Source organism: Rhineura floridana, chromosome 15 (genome assembly GCF_030035675.1).
Source record: "Rhineura floridana isolate rRhiFlo1 chromosome 15, rRhiFlo1.hap2, whole genome shotgun sequence".
NCBI lineage: Eukaryota > Metazoa > Chordata > Lepidosauria > Squamata > Rhineuridae > Rhineura > Rhineura floridana.
This window is the reverse complement of record NC_084494.1, coordinates 23,581,283-23,601,878: the sequence shown is the minus strand read 5'-3', so window position 1 is coordinate 23,601,878 and position 20,596 is coordinate 23,581,283. Positions and strand designations below refer to the sequence as shown.

The window sequence follows — 20,596 nt, the reverse complement described above, 5'->3', positions numbered from 1 at the left end:
GTAATGTTATACTGGGAAAGAGGGACCGGGAGTTGATGGGTTGGCGGTCCCGGCCTGGCCGGCGCGTGTCAAGGCTGTCACGTGAGAAGGGGGCCAAACCGCTTTCTGAAATGACAGTCGAGGGAGGGAGGGAGGGAGGGAGACTAGTTCAGCTAGGCTGAGGGAAGGGAGGCGCCTCCCGCCTGTCAGCACCTCAAGAGCTTGGACCTTGTAGTCCTTCCCTTGGCCCTCCTCCTTAGAGATTGCCTCGTTTGTGGGTCTTTCTCTCTTTCTCTGTAGGTCTGCCTCCGTCCTTTGGGCACCACAGAAGCTCCAGGCCCGTACCCAGCGTAGACTTTCTTGAGGGGGGCACAAAAAAGTAGGGGTGGGAAAAAACTAATAAATGTAACTTGTTTTTAAAAATTTTTAGGGGGGAAGGAATTTTTAGAGGGAGCTGGGCCCCACCTTATTCCTCTTCCCGTGGGCTTGAGATGCTATCCGAGATGAGGGGGGGGCAGAAGACCAGAGATCGTCTCAGCAGAATGAAAAGGAGAGCCCCGGCATCTGGAAGCATCAGGGTTGACTTAAACACATTTTGAATTAATACCTATATAAACCATTGAAGGACAAAAGGGGCTGCAAGACCATAGGGACATAGGAAGCTGCCTTATACTGAGTCTGACCATTGATCCAGGTAGCTACACTGTCTGGCAGCCACTCTGCAGAGTTTCAGGCAGGGAGTCTCTCCCAGCCCTACCTGGAGATGCTGGGGATTGAACCTGAGATCTTCTGCATACAAGGCAGATGCTTTTCCATTGAGCTGCCGCCTTGCCCTGTTTAAGTCCAGTGTGTAGCCTAACTATACCACTGCTGATGATGGTTCTGGCCAGAGTGGTCTAGAGTGGCGGGGGAGGGGGAGACTTTGGCCCTCCAGAAATTCATGAAGGACATCTCCCATCAGCTCCAGCAAACATACCCATTCGGCAAGGCTGATGGGAGTTGTAGTCCAACAATATCTGGAAGCCCAAAGGCTGCCCCACCTTTACTTTCGACTTTAGAGGTTAAAGTATTGATGCTAGGAAGGGAGAGACCCAAGTCCAAATTCCCCCCATGAAGGTTGACTTTCTCTCACAACCTGGTCTGTTTCACAGGGTTGTTGGGAGGATAGAAGGGATGCTTACTTGGAGGAAAGATAAGGCATGCATGTAATAAATAAATGAGAGCACCCCCCATTATCTCCCCCCCCTTTCTCCCTCTTTCTCCTTTCCTCCTAAGAAGTTCCTCTGATTCCAACCGCAATTGATGTCAGTCCCTGGAGAGGCATGTTAGTGAGGCTAGCATGACCTGCATTCCAGCTATACCCCAATTCCTTTATGGTTGGTGATTTCTCACAGTTTTCTCTATTACATATTTCCCCCTTCTCCAGATCTAAATCCAGATGTAGATCTTTTTGGTTCTCCTTGATCTTCTCTTTTTCTATTCTCTCTCTCATCCTCCCCCCACCCCAACAACTTAAAAAAAATCTACACTTCTTGCAATACTTATCTGTGTGGATGTCACAGAAGAATTGTTGCTTTTGTGGCAAAACAACAATAACAGTAGAACATTAGATGCTGTGCCTGCAGAGGTATCTGTGTAGCAGGCATGACATGGATTCCAGCTGAATCCCCCAATTCCTCCCAGCAGCATTTCCAAAACTTTTCTATTCCATTGGCATAGGTTAGTTTAAAGATTAACTCTTCACACCCTGTGTTCGCTGTAATAGACAAAATTTGATGTAAGTTTCATCAGATGGAAGTAAGCTCTCTAGACTATGTAAACTGGTATATTTGTTTATTACACTTTTACAGAGAACCTCAGGATAATGTAAGTAGTTCATCACTTTTCCTTTTATTTTTGCAATGACCCTGTGAGGTAGTTTAGGCTGAGAGATGGTAGCTATAATCCAAGATCATCCAGAGTGGATTTGAGAAGCTGTGTCTCCCTAGTCCAACAAACTAACTACTATGCCACACAGGCACTTTGTTTTTCTAGAGGGGTAGCCATGTTAATCTATTGTGGCAAAAATAGCAGAGGTTTATAACACTTTTAAAGACTAATAACTTTATTATGGCATAAGCTTTTGTGGACAATATTCCATTTCATCAGATGCAATGTAGTCCATGAAAACGTATGCTGTAATAAATGTGTTAGTCTTTAAAGTACCGTGAGACTTCTCTGTTATTTTGGCCTTGTCCTGTGACTTATGTCACAATTAATGTGCTGGCCTTGAAGCTGTCACAGGAGTCCTTTTGATTTTTGTCAAAATGTCTATGACAATTTATCCTTTCTACAGTAAAATATATTGGATTTGTGCCTGGAGAAGGATAGTTAGGTGAGCATGATTTGCATTTCAGTTGAATCCCCAATTCTTCCTCATGGCAGTGTTTCTTTTTATATTATTACTAATGAAGCCTCTTTTCTAGATCTAAATTTATCTAGATCTAAATCTATGGGCTCTTTTGATTCGGTTTTGTCTCCTTTCTTCCCTGATGCCCCAAACCCACCTGGCTCATACACTCCTTGGTTTACTCCATTTATCCCCCACTATCTTCTCCCCTCTTCCATGTCTGAGGAAACTGGACTGACTGCAGTGGAGTTGGGCTTCTCTGAATGCCTGTTTGGTGATCCCATTGGGGTAAACCCACAAGTTTGCAAAATTTATTTATAAACAGAGACCATTTTATTTGCCTGGGCTTTTCATCTGTGAAGAATTTCTTTTTGAAAATTGCTGCTGTTTGTTCCTGCTAATTGTCTATTATTTTATTGTATTTATTGAAGATTTTAATTTATTTTGCAAGCTACCTTTAATGGATAAGATAACTAAATAAATTACCAATAGTTCCCAACCCTGCCTTGCTGCTATAATTTATGATATTTCCCCTCACACCTTACAGAGATTGAGAAATATTTACAATTGGCTGTGTCATTGTTCCTTAAAACAAGGGATATACTATAAGCAGAGTACTAGATTTCATGAGTCTACTTGTAGGTAAAATACTGTGTCAAGGTTTAAAGTACTAGAAGTTCTGTATACGGTATTATGCACCGTGAAGAGTTTGTAGCGAATTTGTCCCTAAAATTCTAGAAATTTGGAAGTCCATACCCTATTTTTAGATGGATGGCCTGTTTGGTTTGGCTGTTGAAAGTTACTTTAATATTTGTTGCTATTTACTTTATTATATTTATAGACTGCTATCATTGTGCTTGGTACTTTGTGGTTTAATTTATACTCAACCTTTTCACAAAAGTATATCAGGCTTACCTAAAATCAATACAATACAATACAAAATAAAATACATACAACATAATTTAAAAACACAGAAATACAATTTAAAAACAGAAACAAAATAACAAAGAAAACCAAACAGTTTAAAACAATCAGTAGTTTTAAAAGCAACTCAATACACAATAAAATCAAGATTCTAAAAAGGTTATAGAGTAGCATAAGCAAAAATATAGTTTTTTTTTCCTGAGGAGTTTATAATCCAAATTTCTGACAATGGAAGTAGGAAGGTAAAAATGTAGGTGAGTGTAAACTGGGGAACAATATTGAAAAGTCCCGTTAGATTTTCTTATGGAGTAGTCCTAAGCACGTTTACCCAGATGTAAATCCCACTGATTTCAATAGGGTCTACTCTCTGCTTAAGTGTTTAGAATTGCTGCCTAAGACTTACTTTCAGTGGTGAGGACTAAGGGGCAATAATTAAATGTGAAAATTAAATCTATAGTGTGGGCTTTGACTTAACACAGCAACAACCAAGTAGGAAAATTAAGTTTAAGATAGAATTGCTCTGCCTGTCTTAATTTAAAGAAATATGTCAATAACGTGTAGCTGAAAAAGACCTTTCATGTGCCATTGACAATTTTTTGCAGATGGTATTAGTGCATCTGTTCTGTAAACATTTTAAATGTTTCATTATCAACACAGTTGCCTTGTTTAGATTAAAAAGTGGACACAGTGATCCCAATACCTAGGCAGACATGTTTTCCTGTGTTTTCAAATCCACTTTTTCCTTTTCCAGGTGTTAAAACAAATGAAGTACATTCTGGTAACAGGCGGTGTTATCTCTGGGATTGGGAAAGGAATCATTGCTAGCAGTGTTGGGACAATTCTCAAATCATGTGGATTGCATGTGACTTCAATTAAAATTGACCCATACATTAACATTGATGCAGGCACCTTCTCTCCTTATGAGCATGGTAAGATGGGGAGAAAAATCCATTCTATGCAACATTGAAAGAGCAAGCATATTTAAAGAATGCAGTAGTGCTGAGGACGTTTTGAGGGGTGATGGTGTATAATTGTATTCAGATCGTCTCATTGGGGTGAGGGTTTGGAGTTGCCATTGCTACTGATAGTGAGTGGGTTGGTGAGACCTTTTTTGGCACAATGTAGAAATAGTGGTTAGTGGTAACAGCAATTTTGACAACTGTTAGGAAGACCACCCTGGCCCCACCTGCAGGGAGCTTGTATCCTCTTCCATGCCAAAAAGGATACTCTGCTCCAACTGCCAGCTGTCCTGGAACTGCAGAACCAAAGGGGAATGCAGTGTGTCCCTATTCATTAGCCAGAATGTTTAGGGTTTTTTGGTATTATTACAAAGTTATGTAAGCTGTCTTGAAAGTCATTTGATTGAAAGGTGGGGGTATCAACCCTCAAAATAATTATACTGACTGGAGCTGACAGGGAAAAAATAGCTGTTATAAGAATTTTTTCTGCTTAGAGTAAAATGTGAACACATCAAGGTTTTATATAATGTAGGGGAAGAAATTTCTGAAACACTGAGGTAGCCTCTGAGGAACAACTTTCTGTGTGGTCCTATGAACTACAAACATAGATTCAGTAAGTTAGAGGGTGTTCTCGACAGATGGATGCAGGGAAGAAGGTATTTACTGTTTCAAACGAGTCTAATTTTTAATGTCACTTTGTTTTAGGTGAGGTGTTTGTGTTGGATGATGGAGGGGAAGTGGATTTGGATCTGGGTAACTATGAACGTTTTCTTGATATCCGACTCACGAAAGACAATAATCTGACCACTGGGAAGATCTATCAGTATGTCATCAACAAAGAAAGGAAGGGAGACTACCTTGGCAAAACAGTTCAAGGTAAAATATTGGTGAAGGATTCACCTGGCTTTAATAGTTGTTGGGAGAGGGTGATATATGAGTGTCTCTAATATTTTGATAGGCCTCATGCCATTTAAAACTACAAAGGGAATGTTTAGTTCTCTATATACCTGAGATGAATGCTGTTTTTAAGATGGACACCTTACCTTTTTTTTGTTTGTTTTACTTCTGCCCAGTCATTTCCAGAAATCATGGTGGCATACACAATAAAGATATAAAAGTAATTTAAAAAAGACATTACAACATTATATATATATAACATATATATTTTTACACACACACACACACACACACAAATCTAAAGCTTTGTTATGCTATGGTTTGGCTTGTGAAGTTTGAATTAATCATTTGTCTTGGTCACTAACCTGAAGATCTCTGCCTTGATCCACATTGCTGTCTATATTTCTACTACTTGTAACAACTGGCAATTTTCTGGGGAACAATTAGTTTGTGACAAGTCTGTGGTAATTCTTGTGTTCTTCGTAGTGTTTATTAGGATTATACGAGAAACTGTAAGTTTTCCTATTAAAAATTTAGACTAGCTCAGCATTTTGGTAATAGTTTTTTGGTGGTATGGTCTGCTCATTTTAAATTAATATAGCAAGAAGGTAGTCTCTGCTGAGAGGGTTTTAAGACTAAGACATAAGCTGAGGAATAGGATTTCAGCTTGTTATGTACAAGTTGCAATAAATATCTGTTGGTTAATAGGTCTATATTCTGTGTTGGGCATGGACACTGTGAAGGACAGCAGGTGAACTGAAAGATGATGATATTTTGTTTGGAAATGGGCAAATGTATCCTTGTCTTGTTTTCTAGTTGTGCCCCACATCACAGATGCAATCCAGGAATGGGTAATGAGGCAGGCAGGAATCCCTGTAGACGACGATGGCATAGAACCTCAAGTCTGTGTGATTGAGGTTGGTATCCATTATTTCTTGTGCCTGTTGCAGGGTTAACAGCTGAATATTGGCATGTTTCACTAAACAAAGTGCAGCTAACTTAGTCTGGATTCATCTATGATTTGCATTATCCAGCATGTTATTACATGTAAACTGAACTGCAGACAGTTCTACAGTGTGACATTGACACAGGATGTGTGGTCTAAGAACAGAGTACTGTGCTTAATTCTAGATCTATCTCTCTTAGCTTGGAGGAACTGTAGGAGACATTGAAAGTATGCCCTTCATCGAGGCATTCCGCCAATTTCAATTCAAAGTCAAGAGAGAGAACTTTTGTAATATTCATGTCAGTCTGGTACCACAGGTAAGGGTCCTGGAAAGCCATTCATTGTATGATTGTGTTTGCTGATTCTGGCAAAGGAAGCATTATATAATGAGATATTGTAAGCTGCCCTCATTTTGGTAGAGTGGAAAGAAAGGCTCTTTAAAAATAAAACAAAAGATATTATCAATTATGACCTTTTGAACTAGTTTGGGAAAACTACTCGGTTCTTTAATGGTGTTGTGAGATTATAAGTGTCCTTGGAAATGTGGAAAGAAATCAAAATTTGTTTTTGTATTAAAAATACTAGTATTTTTTTAAAAAAATCAATATGAAAAACAGACATAAAGAAAAAAATGTTAAATATAGTAATTCAAGTGATCTTCATATGTTGTGAAGTCCAAACACTAGTTGATGTGTATCTTAAAGTACATAGGCTTTCACTGGAGAAGTAATCTGATTGTACCAGGTATCACCTAAAAAATCTTATTCATGTTTACTGGAAATGCATCCTAAGTTCAGTGGGTCTTCACCTCTTATAAGCTTCACATTACAGTTGTGGCACTTCAAATAGGGTTACTCCACTTGAATTAGTCATTATAACAATTAAGCTACAATCCTATACAAAGGAATAAATCCCTTTGGGCATAATGGGAGATACTTCCATGTAAACATGTATAGGATTGCAGTGTTAGTAAGGATAATCAGATTATCATGTTAATTCCTTGATATCATATAGTTGATTACTAATTAACATCCAGTAATAAATTACTGGCTTCAGAAATAATGTAATTACATATATTAATATATGGCCATGATAGTGAAGACTTACTTCATTTGTATTTTAAATTTAGTGGAGCCTAATTCCTATGCAGAGAAAAATCCCACATCTTTTGAGTTTTGCTTATCTTCTAACAGAAGCAATGAGTTATGGTCCTGAAAACAACTGATACAGAAACCATCAGTATAGGTATATTTGTTGATGAAGGCTTGTGACTGAAGCTCCATGTGAAGCTGGCTTGTCATGACGTTCAGATAAAAATTAGTTTTAGAATGTTCTTGGTCAATGAAAAATGATACTTCACTTGGTGTTATTGCTTGCTGTTTCCCCCTTAAGTGATGATTTATTAAAACATTGATGATGATTGACTATAGACAGATGCTGCAGTACATAATTTCTTGATACTTGCCTACTAGCCAAGCTCTACAGGAGAACAAAAGACAAAACCCACCCAGAATAGTGTTCGTGAACTCCGGGGTCTTGGTCTCTCACCAGATCTGGTAAGTTTGCTGTGAGGTACGGAAATTTCACTCAGTTGGTTTTACAGAAGCTTTCAGTTACTGTAGGTCATGGGATGAACAGAGTTCTGTTTTATGATACTAAAGATATAGACAAACAGCCATGAAGCATTCTGTTTGCAAAAGTTAACAATGTGTAATTTCATGAACTGACAAAGTGCTAAAGGTTAAGATTATAACTTTGTACAGTGTTATTTGACAGTTTCACTTTTTTGTTTACTAGATTGTATGCAGATGCTCCACGCCGCTAGATACCTCAGTAAAAGAGAAGATCTCCATGTTTTGTCATGTAGAACCAGAACAGGTAAAAATGTGCTTGTTTTTGATACCTTTGGCACATCTGTTTCCGTACTGTGGTAGACTGTCTTAGGTAATACATTTTATTTGTGCATGTAGAATCTACGAATTACAGAAGTAGTGTGCATGTCTAATGTATCTCTAAGGCTAGGCCAAGGAAAATATTATTGCGATTTCAATTATTTAGAATTTGATGCTTTTCAGTGGGTGTATGCATGAACTTTACAAATCCTGCCAAATTTTATTAGGCAAGGCTACTCTTGATAAGTCTGAAGCTCAAAAATGAATCGGATTTGTGAAATTTGGTTTGTCCACTGTTGTTTAGACAATGCAGTGGTCTAACAGCCAGCAATATGAAATAGATTTAATGTGGTTGTGTTGTTCCCATAGGTTAGGGAATGGTTCTTATTTGATCTAGTATATTGAGGATGGGGAACCTATGGTCTTCCAGTTGTTAACTCCCATCAACTCCAGCTAGCATGGCTCATGGTCAGGGATGATGGGAATTGTTGTCTGACAACATCTGGATGGCCGCAGGTTCTCTATCTTTGCATTAGATATTTAAACATAATGTGAGCTGCCAGAAAAGAGTGTGGGGAGGGAGACTTATTTGGTTGCTCTGAGAACAAAGGAATGTCTGGGAAGTGACTGAATTTTAATTTGGTTCTATAATGTCTTCTTACTTTGTGGTTATGGCTGCTTTATGTCTGAATCTGAATTTGTGGTTTGAACAATACATTTGAACATCCCACTGAAAGTGACCATTTTGCCTGTTCTTTGATTTAATATTAGTAGCAATCCTAAGCAATGGGAATGTACATCTAAATTAGCAGGACTTGACTGTAATTAGGAACAGGATGTTGGCCTGAGTTTTGTGCATGCTGTACTGCTTGGCATCTTAATCTGTTACATGTTTAAAAAGCAAACCAATTATGCCATTCTTGCCATCCTGGTTTGGAAAAGTAATATTGGAAAATCAGTTCAGAGGTAAATTGTAAAAACAAACAAGCCCAAATTCAGTGGCCAGGATACAAAGAACTATAAAACTAGTTCTGCAAACACAAAGGAGATTTTGACTTGCTTTTCTTGAACGGCACCTCCACATTCTGTGTGGCTCATTCCTTTTGAAGCTGAAGGGAGATTCAGAGCTGCTCAAAGAAATAGTCAGTTCCACTTTGAATGAACCTAAGCAGTTCTTTGGATCTCGGCCATTATTTTTCTGATCTATTTCCTTTTTTTATTAGAATAAGAATACTGTAAGGTGACAATCAGTTGTAGTTAATGTTGAGTCCATGAAAGTGATGTGCAAATCATGTAATTGTAAAAGGATTGTAGTTTTGTTGGGAGTATTTTATCTGTCAGGCATGTAAAATGTCTCTGAGAAGGGAGGGTTCCCCCCCACCCCCAAATCTCTGGACCTACATTCTGAGATCTACACCTGTACTTCTCAGTGATCCACGTACATTACAGTTGGCCTGCAGTCCCGTTTCCTCACATCCCCATAACAAGTTTGACTTCCTGTGTGACAACACATGCATCACTTTCTTAATATGTTCCCTTCTGGTCTGGAAGAAAGTCTGGACAGTCCTTTCCTGTGGCTATTCCCCAGCAGTAGATCTCTCCTCTGGCAGCTAGCACAGTCCCTGGGTGTCACTCCCACTAGATCAGTCCACAGAGAGTCCCTGCATCACAGATACTTGATTTCGGTTTGTAGCACTCTAGCACATGATAGTTTTGGTATTGCCCTAAGAAATAAACACATTGCACCCTCTCACGTTGGAACAAAGATGCTGATACCTGCTACCAGTTGGTTTGACTGCTAGTCATTAAGTATTTTACATACAAACTTTGTGATGGAAGGAGACAAGTTGATTCAATGGACATTGAATCAGATGTTCTTTGCATCAAGGCACATGATGAGTTACCCCAGACATGGCACTTCTGTGTTTTTTACAGTTTGTCCCGTCAGAGAATGTTATTACAACAATAATATTTGCATTTGTAATGTACAGCATACACAGTATATTGCTTGTTCTAGATGCTAGAGCTGCATATTGTCATGCACATCATAAATATGGTGAGGCTATTCTCTTTCTCACATTGAACAGGTCATTTGTGTTCATGATGTCTCTTCTATTTATCGAGTCCCTCTGTTGCTAGAGGAGCAAGGGGTGGTTGATTATTTCCGACACCGGCTCGACCTTCCCATTGAAAAGCAGCCTAGGAGAATGCTCATGAAGTGGAAGGAGATGGCTGACAGGTGGGCTCCCTTGTAGGAAGCAATTGTGCTTTTCTGGCCATCTGTGTTAGCAGAGGGGCAGTTACAAGGAGGGATTGTTTCTTTAGCCCTCCCAAGCTCCATCTTGTATTGACAAGAATACATTTTGTTTCTAGCTATGCATCCGCAGAAGAACTGTAGAGAAATCTTTTTATAGCTAAGTTAGGACAGCCTCATAACTATAACTATAAAGGTTATTGTACTGATCGTTAACATGGAGGAACAATGTGGAAGTAGCTGTAGTATGTGGATGTATTTTGGAAGGGTGTCTGCTTTATTGTGATTTATAAAGTTAAGTAGAAGTGTGTTAATGAAATTCGTTACAACTTTTAGAGATACGGAAGACAATGGCTCATTTCACACATGATTTGACTGTCATGACTAGGCCTGGGGCTTATGTGCTTCCTCCTTCCCTCACATGTTCTGATTCACATGTAATGACAAATTATGGTTTTCTAGATTTAGGTACTTGGGGAGAGAACCATAGAGAACAGCAAACTGGGGGTTTGCCTGAACTAGGAAGTGAGGGAGTATGGGGGATAGGGTGGGGCAAGCCTGAGGCATGGTCATGTGAACCACCCATTGTCTTCAAGATATTGTTTTTTTAAAACGCTACATAAAGCCTGATCTTATGGATCACTGTATCAGAAGAGGTGTATCTGGGTCATGATTTGATGCAATTACTGTTTGGTCAATGTCTTATCACAGGATGGGTTGGCACAGCAGGGCTGTACCCTCAGTTGCTAGATGTGGGGTCAGGCAAAGCTGTTTATACAGCATAGTGATGGGTAGAGAAACACCACAGTATAAACAGATGTGGAGTCTTGTCACAATCCCCTAGGCCACCTTCATAAACACAGCTGTGTATGCCTTTTATGTTGTAAATTTGCAGTGCACTCTATGTGGGGCTTCCCTTACACTTGACTGGAAATTGCAGTTAGTGCAGAATGCTGCAGTCAGATTGCTGACAGGAGTGATTGCTGACAGCTCTGTTCAGGGTCTGCAATGGTTGCCGATTTGGTACTGGGCCAAGTTCAAGGTATTACTATTGGTATATAAAGCCATTAAAAGCTTGGGACCAGTTTACTTGCGGGATTGTGTTACCCCATATGTGCTCACTGTTATAGGTACTACATAATACTCGTTCTGCACTTGTAAGAAATTGTTCTTTTAGCGTGGCATCACCTACTCTTTGGAACTCCCTGCCTAATGACATCTGGCAGGCACCTTTGCTGTGCTATTTCTGGTGCCTGCTTAAAACTTTTTTGTTTATCCAGGCACATAGATATTGCTGTGTTTTAATCTTTATAGTCTGTTGCTGTTTTAATTGTTTTAAAAATCTAATTACTTGCTTTTAACCTTTTTATTGATAAATTGTAATTTTTTTGTAAACTGCTTAGAGGTTTTTTTTATGATCAAGCAGTATATAAATTAATAATAGTACTGGAACTGAAGTGTAGCATAGTAAGATGGGACTTGCCTTGGTCAGTTGTTGTTATCTTCGTGGCCTTTAGCAGCAGGGAATAAGTAGTTAATTCAGACAGGAAATACTTAAGCCTTTATCTGGGAGTGTGCCCCATTGAACTCTGTGGAACATTTTTTAGTAGACATCTGTAGGATGATGATGATTAAATTTGTTACCCACTCTTCACCAGCAGGTCCCAGGCACTGTAAGCACTAACTTTAAAGATATAAAAGTTAGCATATTTCCCATAGAGACCAAGGCCTAGTCTACACAAACAGCAGAATGAGATGATAGAATCATGAGTTGATGGTGCACTGTGCTCCTTTAGAACACTCCCTCAAAAACAAGCACATGGAGATAGGTTCTAGTCCAGCCTGTTCCTTACTGTGTAGGTTTTCCACCTGCAGAGAGTTTTTAAAGCAGAAAAGCAGAAAAAAGTATCCCCACACACAATTTGAAGTGGTAGAATCCATTTTATGACCTCAGGAGTGTACCACCTTATTCTTTGTGTGTATAGGGTCGTACACTGCAATGTGTGAGAATAGTCATGCTAAATCAGATTACTCATTCAATATTTGACTTGGAATCCGTGGACTCTAAACATATACTCTATTGTGGTGTTATTTGTTTTGTTTATACAGATATGATCGCTTGCTGGAGACCTGCTCCATTGCTCTTGTTGGCAAATACACAAAGTTTTCAGATTCCTATGCCTCTGTCATCAAAGCTTTGGAACACTCTGCCCTAGCTATCAATCACAAGCTTGAGATTAAGGTATGCTTTTCCACCGGCTTCAGCAGAGTGGCTGTCATTGCTGGATTCATGTTTAAAGCTAAAAGCAACAATAAATAGAATGTACCTCTCTGTTTGGGAATGGTACTTCAGCAGCAATCAAAGTGCTACAGTTTCTAGTCCCAAAACACAAATGCTCAAAAATCAATTATATTCATAAACGCAGCCCATTTAGATTCACATTCAAGCAGCATTAGAGATAAACTTACGGACCTGCTGCTACTTGCATGGACATTGGTCGTTATATGTGGTAGAAACATTGGACACTGATGCTGTTTCAAAGCCCCAAGCTCCAGCTGGGTACCCCTCCTTTCCATGGTGCCAAACATGTTGGAGAGCTAGCCCTAAAATATATGTTGATGAAAAAATTGCTTCAATCTCCCCCCACCAAAAAAAAAGGAAAGAAAGGAGGGGCCACAGTTCAGTGTTAGAGCATCTCCCTTGCAGGTAGAAGGTCCCTGGTTCAGTCCCAGCATCTCCAGGTTGGGCTGGGAGATACTCTCTGTCTGAAACCCTGGAGGGCTGCTGTCAGTCAGTGTAGACAATACTGAACTAGATACCAATGGTCTGACTCTGTATAAGGCAGCTTCCTATGTTCCTAATATAGGTTCCATTCACTCCTGTGAACAGCACTTTAGATCTAGGGACTATAGGGCAAAGCTAGGCAACCTGGTGTCCTCTGGATGTTCCGGGCTGCAACTCCCATCAACATCGGCCAGCATGGCCAATGCTCAGGGATTATGGGAGCTGTGGTCCAGAATATCTAGAGAGCAACAGATTGCCTATCGCTGCTATAGGGGTTCAAAACCTTATTGAAAAAAATTACAGTTGACATTTCAGCTCCTGGCTCCAAACAGCAAAGACATGTTAGCAGAACAATAAGTTGACAGTTAAGAATGTCTAACTTTCTACAGAAGCATTGGGAACAACAGTTCCCAATGTTCATGATCAGAACGGATATACCATCTATAGTTTTGGGAAACAAAAAGAAATGCATATTAATCCTTCTGATCGTATTCAATCCGGTTATACAGTAATAATGACATAGTGAGCAAAAAGTAATTTTTTTAAACGCAGGGCTATGAGTTATAAAAGTTAAGCTGTGGCATTTCTACTTCCATCTCACTCTTTTTTAATGGATTTCTTCCTAGTACATTGACTCTGCTGACTTGGAACCAGCTACTCTCCAAGAAGAGCCTGTTCGATACCACGAGGCCTGGCAGAAGCTCTGCAGTGCTGAGTAAGGCATTCATAACCTTGCTTTCCTCTTGAGAGACAATGTCTCCTTTTGGCATCGTTCTAGGCTTCTTTTACTGTTCTCTGGTTGGCTCAGTATTCTAGTCTGGCCAGGCCTATTTAAATGGAGATGAAGTGACAGTTTTACCTTTTTCTTTTTAAATCTTATGATCCAAGTAGACAATATGTTGCAAATCCTGTTACTTAACGGCAAGATGAAGTGCACAAGAAACCATGCTGACACTAGTAAGGGGCTGGGTATATTAATAGCATTTGATAGGTATGTCAATAGCTGTTGGTCATGATAGTTTCATAGAGCAATGTTCAGAGGCAATTTGCTGCTGAATACCAATTGATGATTGTTGCAGGATTCCACAACAGAATGTATTAATGTGATTCACCTTTTAGTTGTGAATGCATCCTTGGAGGGCACTTCTCTAAGCATCTTGGACACTTGACATACATAGACTGATACTGCAGAGCACCTGAAGTATTCTGAATAGTATCTTTTGGACATGGGGAGTGTTACAACCATGGTAGGCTGCCTTTGGAGCCAGTCCCTTTTTATATGAGAAGGGTCCTTTGTCTGGCTTCAGAATGATTACTCTCATGAAACAACCATAAATATAAAGCAGTTGTCTGGGGAGAACTGCATGTAGAACAGAGAGTGGTGTCTGGAAACCTACATCTCTGCTGAGTAGCAAGGAGAATTTGAAGGTGTCACATTTTGAAGGTGAGATGCGGTGGTCAGGAGGATGGTGTTTCACACCTTTGTAATTGTGCCTTTCCCTTATTGCTTTTCAGTTGTTTGGAAGAGACCCAAGAGTCTTAAGTGTTCACTGAGCTTCTAGTTCTGTTCTCTATGAAGCATAATTAAGTCTGCTTAGCTGGGCATACAAATGTTAGGTACACCATTTAACAAAAAATGGATAAATGTGCTACAACTTTTTGAGAGTGGTTAATTAAATACATGGATATGGCAAAGATTGACAAATTGGTGAATATTTTATACACACACACAAATGCCACCAGCATGATGTAGTGGTTACGGGGTCAGACTAGGATCTGGGAGACCAGGGTTTAAATCCAATGTCTACCCAGAGCCAGTGTGGTGTGATGGTTAGAATGCTGGACTACGGCCTGGGAGACCAAGGTTTGAATCTTCACTCAGCCATTAAGCCCAATGGGTGACCCTAGCCAGTCACTCTCTCCCTCAGCCTAACCTACTTCATAGGGTTGTTGTGAGGATAAAGATGGAGGAGAACCATGTATGCCACCTTGAGCTCCTTGGGGGAAAAGTGGGATTTAAATGTAATAAAAAAATAAAATATAGGGGGAATGGTAGCCATTAGAAAGTTAGTATGCTGAAAAATGCACATTCTGTAAATTATTGGAATGTACACTGGATATTGCATATGCAGGAAGGGTGGGATACAAATGTAAGACTTGACAGGAATTTATTTGTAACCTATTTGTGTAATTTGCATTTTTGAGTAACTCAGTTCTGCTTGTGTATAGATCTTTAAAATCTAAAATAATAATAATGAACTGAAGTGGAAGCAAACTTTGGGTGTCACTAAATGGATTTCTCCCCCTTTTTTATATAGTGGAGTTCTGGTTCCAGGAGGGTTTGGTGTTCGAGGGACAGAAGGGAAGATACAAGCTATTTCTTGGGCAAGAAAACAGAAAAAACCCTTCTTAGGTGAGAGAATATGCTCCAATCACAGCCCCCCCCCAAGAAATAGGGAGAACAGAACTTTGGCCTACATACCAGGTGGATGTTTTAACTCTAAGGCTGTAATCCACTCATAATACCTCAGGACCAAGTACATGAAGAGACCTGACCTACAGGCCTTTCATGTGTATGACTTCAGAGTGACAAGAGGGGAATTTTCTGGTAAACTCTGAGCAGTATCTGTTTTCTTCATGATTTCAAGCTTGCTGGGGACATAAAGGCAGAAATCAACATCGCCTGTGCATCCCCCCCCACGCTATCATTGTAGCTTTTTTGTAATCTCTGTGCTTATGTGGGCCCTGATGCAAGTAGTGGCTGCTATGAGAGAGGGATTTGGAGAGAGCTCTGTACTGTCTTAATACATTTTTTTTTGCAGGAGTCTGCTTGGGAATGCAACTAGCAGTTGTGGAGTTCGCCCGTAATATCCTGGGTTGGCAAGGTAAATGCAATGATGCAAACATACTTTGTGGATAAATTTATGGATGCTAATACTTACCATCACTAATGACCGGTGTATGCTGTGGGTTGTGTATAAATTACCACTTATTACATTTAAAAGGACCATCCTTAAAGTGGAACTGCCCTTATTTTTCTTCACCCTGTCCCTGTAATTATTTTCTAAGCAATGGAAATATGTTGTTCAAACTTTTGCAGTCCTGTGACTTGATTGAGCTGATGCCTGTGTTAGTTGGTGGGGGTGAGGGCAACATTTGGAGTAAAAGGCAATATTTCCAGCACATTCACTTCTGATTGGAATCAAGTCACAAAGTGTGTCACAGTCTTGTTGGGATAACAGGATCTTTGTAATAAGAGAGGGCTCCAGATACACATTGTCTCAGTAATGCCTGCAACAAATCTGCAAGATGGTTTAGCATTAACCCTGTATTGCAGTCTGTGAGATCATGCCTGAAGACAAGATTTGAGCTAGGAATTTACAGTCCAGTTTAGCCTTTTGACTACTACATTATCTACTCATATCTGATAACATATAAGGCTTCATTTTTAAAAAGTGAGCCTATAGGAGCAAGACGCAGAAATATTAATGTTATACATTTTGATGTCCTCGTGATATGAGTTGGGCTGTGCTGGCCATGCTATCATGAACAGCTATACTAAGTCGCTTACTACTGTGTGTGACTGAGGGAAAATGTTTCCTATTGTGCACTGAGGAAATACGGATTTTTTTTTTTAATTTGGGGGTTTGCTGTGCTAGTCATGTCTGATTCAAGTCTGTAATCTGCAGATGCCAACTCTACAGAATTTGATCCCAAAACTACACATCCAGTGGTAAGTATGATGGGATTTTTTTTTTTTTTTTTCAATAATTTTTATTCAGATTTTCATAAAACATACAAGACAAAATCATAAAACATTCAAAGACAAAAAACAAAATCAAAAATAGTTAAACAAAAAGAAAAAAAGAAAAAAAAAAAAACAAAAATAAAAAATAAAGAGTAAAATATTGACTTCCCATTTGTCAAAGATCAAATCAGTTATAAGTCTATAATATATAACAATCCTGTCTCTTAAGTCATATTATAAAATCACTTTCCTCCAGTAGTTATCTTACTTAATCATCAAATCTCATAAACATTACTTTATTCTTTCCACAAAAAGTCAAAGAGAGGTTTCAATTCTTTAAGAAATATATCTATCAATTTTTTTTTCCAGATAAGCATATCGATTAATCCATCTCATTACTAATTATGATAATCTTATTGTCATAACCATAGTCAAAATAAACATTTCAATTAATCCATCACATCAGAATCTGTTAGGTTCAGTAATTTCAGTAGCCATTGTTCTATTATCCCTATTAGTTCCATTTTCCATCTTCCATCTTCAGTAGTCTTGTTAAGTCCAGTAATTTCAGTATCCAATCTTCCATTATCAGTATTCCATAATAATCCTGCTGTCAAAGCCATAGTCATATAGTAAGAGTCTGATGGGAATTACCTCTATCCCAAATATTCTCTTGCCATCCATTCTGAATAGGTTGCTGAAATACTGCTGTAAAATCATATCTCTGTTCTTTTTTTCAAAATACACTGGGTCATCTCTTGAAAGTTTTTCCATTGTCACATGGCTGCAGTTAATTCCATAGATTTTCTCTATATTGGGCTCCATCACATCATTCCAGTCCAGAAGATTATCCATGCCATTGATAACTTTATCTCTAGAATCTTCATTAATTTCTTCAGAGATAACATTGAGTTCCAAACAATAGATTTTATTTCTAAAGTCCATAGACTCCAAATCTTGTTCCTGTTCCACGTTTGTTCCAATCTCCGGGATCTCCTCTCTCACAGGGACCCCTGTTCCAGTCTCCAGGGTCTCCTCTCTCACAGGGACCCCTGTTCCAGTCTCCAGGGTCTCCTCTCTCACAAGGACCCCTATGTCTTTAATCTCCTGTGTCTCCAAACAATAAATTTTGTTTCTAAAGTCCATAGACTCCAAATCTTTTTCCTGTTCCACGTTTGTTCCAATCTCCGGGGTCTCCTCTCTCACAGGGACCCCTTCCAGGGTCACCTCTCTCACAGGGACCCCTATATCTTTAATCTCCTGCTTCATTTTACTCAATTCAATTTTCAGCTCCTTACAACCCTGTCGCAGGTTTTGTTTCGTTATCTCAATCTCATCCATTATTTTCTGAAACATAGTTATTTCCAGCTTCTCAGCCACTTTCTTAATTGCCATTTTAAAAGAAAAATATAGGAAAACCACTTCTTATTTCAGCAACAATTGGGTTAATACTCCAAACTTGGTGACATCACAGTATAAACAGAGCAGACAGCCTTATCTCTCCATGCTTAAGTAAACAAAATGCAGTTCCCAGGATCGAAACAATTAATGGCGGTCGTCAGAAAACAGATTCGTCAAAATAAAATAGACCAAAAAGAGAGTAGTCTCAGACAATATAATATTCTTCAAAATAAAAATCTGGAATAGAAATCCCTCTTCTGTGTATATCTTTAGAATGCAAATCCAGGACAGCTTTTTGCAACAAAAACAGAGATAAGCTATTAATTAGTGAGTAGCAGAGAGAAGTTATGGCTCCCCAGTGAGATGTCAAAAACCGATCAATCTGGCAAATCTCTTTTAAACAGCAACAATTTAAGTCAAGTAAAAGAAAAATATAGAAAGAAGGGTGCTTGCCTGTTAGTGCGTTCTCTCTTAGAAGATAAGATGAACGTTCACTTTTCCAGATAGAGCTTGTTGTTAAAAATCCGTCCCACCTTCGTCGGCTGGACCTCGTCCCATAAATTAATGAGATCTGGTCGTCCCAACAAAAATAGGCTTTGAGGTTAATCTCTTCGTTTCTCCCTACCCGGGAGAAGTTTAATCAGTCAAAAAAAGAAAAAATCTGACTGATATATCTGAATAAGCTTCTTTTGAGGCAGGAGCCCGTCTCAAAAGCAGGCACAGGCTAAGTCACCCTTCCCGGAAGTCCAGTATGATGGGATTTTTTTTTGAGCCTGATGTGTTTTTTTTACTCCTTACACATCGACAGCATTGAGCTTTTTTTTTTTTTTTTTTAGAGAAACAAAAGTATGAAATACGCTTGCTGGCTTGAACAGAATTAATAGTGAGAATAGATTTGGCTGGATACTACCTTTCGTGTACGCTTGTCCTCTAATACCTTTGTAATCCCAAAGCATTCTTTCAATTATCTCCCTCAGATCATGGACATGCCGGAACATAATCCTGGTCAAATGGGTGGGACCATGAGGCTTGGCAAGAGGAGAACAATTTTTCAAACCAAGAACTCAGTCATGAGTATGGCTCTTTCTGGCCCTCTCCCCCTCCCCCCTCCTCCTTTCTATCCTCCTCCTTTCTATGCTGCCTTCCTTCCGGTTATTGATGGACTCTGCTGGAACAGTGATGGTACAAATGCATGATCTCTCTTTTGAAGTACTGAAAGGTTTTGTGTTAAATAGCTTCCACCTCTATTTTAAAAATTTATTATTTATGAATTGCCTTCCACATACAGTATGTCCCAGGTGATGTGCAAAATATAACCGCTAAAAAAAGTTACAAAGCAGCACACACACAAAATATCAGGATATGAGTTTAAAAAAATACAAAATGTTCACCTGTGGCAGAGACCTATTCCTCCAGCTGGGAAAGTTCCTTAGAACAAGCTTTCCAGGGATAGAAGTTTTTTCTCTCTTTCATACAAGAACTTGGGCTGAGATGATGTCATACAATGGTCATACAATGGTGGCAAAGCAGTTGCAAGCGCACTTGGAGGAAGCGGATTATCTGGATCCATTTCAATCGGGCTTCAGGCCTGGACATGGGACTGAAACAGCCTTGGTCGCCTTGGTAGATGATATGAGGAGGGCGTGGGATAGAGGCGAATGAACCTTCCTTGTCCTCCTTGATCTCTCAGCGGCTTTCGATACCGTTGACCACGTTATCCTCCTGGACCACCTGAAGAGGTTAGGCATGGGGGGCACTGTATTGCAGTGGTTCCATTCCTTCCTCTCTGGTAGGTACCAAAGAGTGGCATTGGAGGATGAGGTTTCGGATCCTTGGCCTCTCACTTGTGGGGTGCCACAGGGTTCCATCCTCTCCCCGATGCTGTTCAACATCTATATAAAGCCGCTGGGGGCAATCATCAGGAGATTTGGGCTGCAATGTCATCAGTATGCGGATGACACGCAGCTCTATCTCTCATTTAAATCTTCACCGAGGTTGGCTGTAGAAACCCTGTCCAAGTGCCTGGAGTCGGTGAGTGGCTGGATGGGAAGGAATAAGCTGGATCTGAACCCTGACAAAACCGAGGTACTGTTTGCGGAAGACAAGGGAAGGCTGGGGGATGTGGACCTGGTGCTCAATGGGGTACGATTGCCCCTGAAAGACCAGGTCCGCAGCCTGGGGGTCATTCTTGACTCCCAGCTGTCCATGGAGGCTCAAGTCTCGGCTGTGAGCCGGGCGGCGCTGTATCAACTCCATCTGATACGGAGGCTGCGCCCCTACCTTCCCAACCATCTGCTCCCACCGGTACATGCCCTGGTCACCTCTCACCTAGACTACTGTAATGCGCTCTACGTGGGGTTACCCTTGAAAACGGTCCGGAAGCTGCAACTGGTACAGAATGCGGCGGCTTGTCTGATTAAAG

General features: G+C 39.9%; 1 protein-coding gene across 4 annotated transcripts in view; it reads left to right on the top strand.

Annotated features, from left to right (window-relative positions):
• The window catches only part of CTPS1 (CTP synthase 1), a 40,473-nt gene that overhangs the window by 225 nt on the left and 19,652 nt on the right, over window positions 1-20,596 (top strand). For 3 of the 4 annotated variants that reach the window (XM_061597953.1, XM_061597954.1, XM_061597952.1), the window contains exons 2-14: window positions 4,044-4,221; window positions 4,957-5,127; window positions 5,965-6,065; window positions 6,295-6,411; window positions 7,567-7,650; window positions 7,892-7,972; window positions 10,074-10,225; window positions 12,350-12,482; window positions 13,652-13,740; window positions 15,344-15,438; window positions 15,848-15,910; window positions 16,715-16,758; window positions 19,152-19,248. In XM_061597953.1, coding sequence (XP_061453937.1) covers window positions 4,056-4,221; window positions 4,957-5,127; window positions 5,965-6,065; window positions 6,295-6,411; window positions 7,567-7,650; window positions 7,892-7,972; window positions 10,074-10,225; window positions 12,350-12,482; window positions 13,652-13,740; window positions 15,344-15,438; window positions 15,848-15,910; window positions 16,715-16,758; window positions 19,152-19,248 — 1,393 coding nt within the window. In that variant the 5' untranslated portion in view covers window positions 4,044-4,055. The remainder of the gene's footprint in view (window positions 1-4,043; window positions 4,222-4,956; window positions 5,128-5,964; window positions 6,066-6,294; window positions 6,412-7,566; window positions 7,651-7,891; window positions 7,973-10,073; window positions 10,226-12,349; window positions 12,483-13,651; window positions 13,741-15,343; window positions 15,439-15,847; window positions 15,911-16,714; window positions 16,759-19,151; window positions 19,249-20,596) is intronic. The other variant, XM_061597955.1, reaches the window with a different exon arrangement.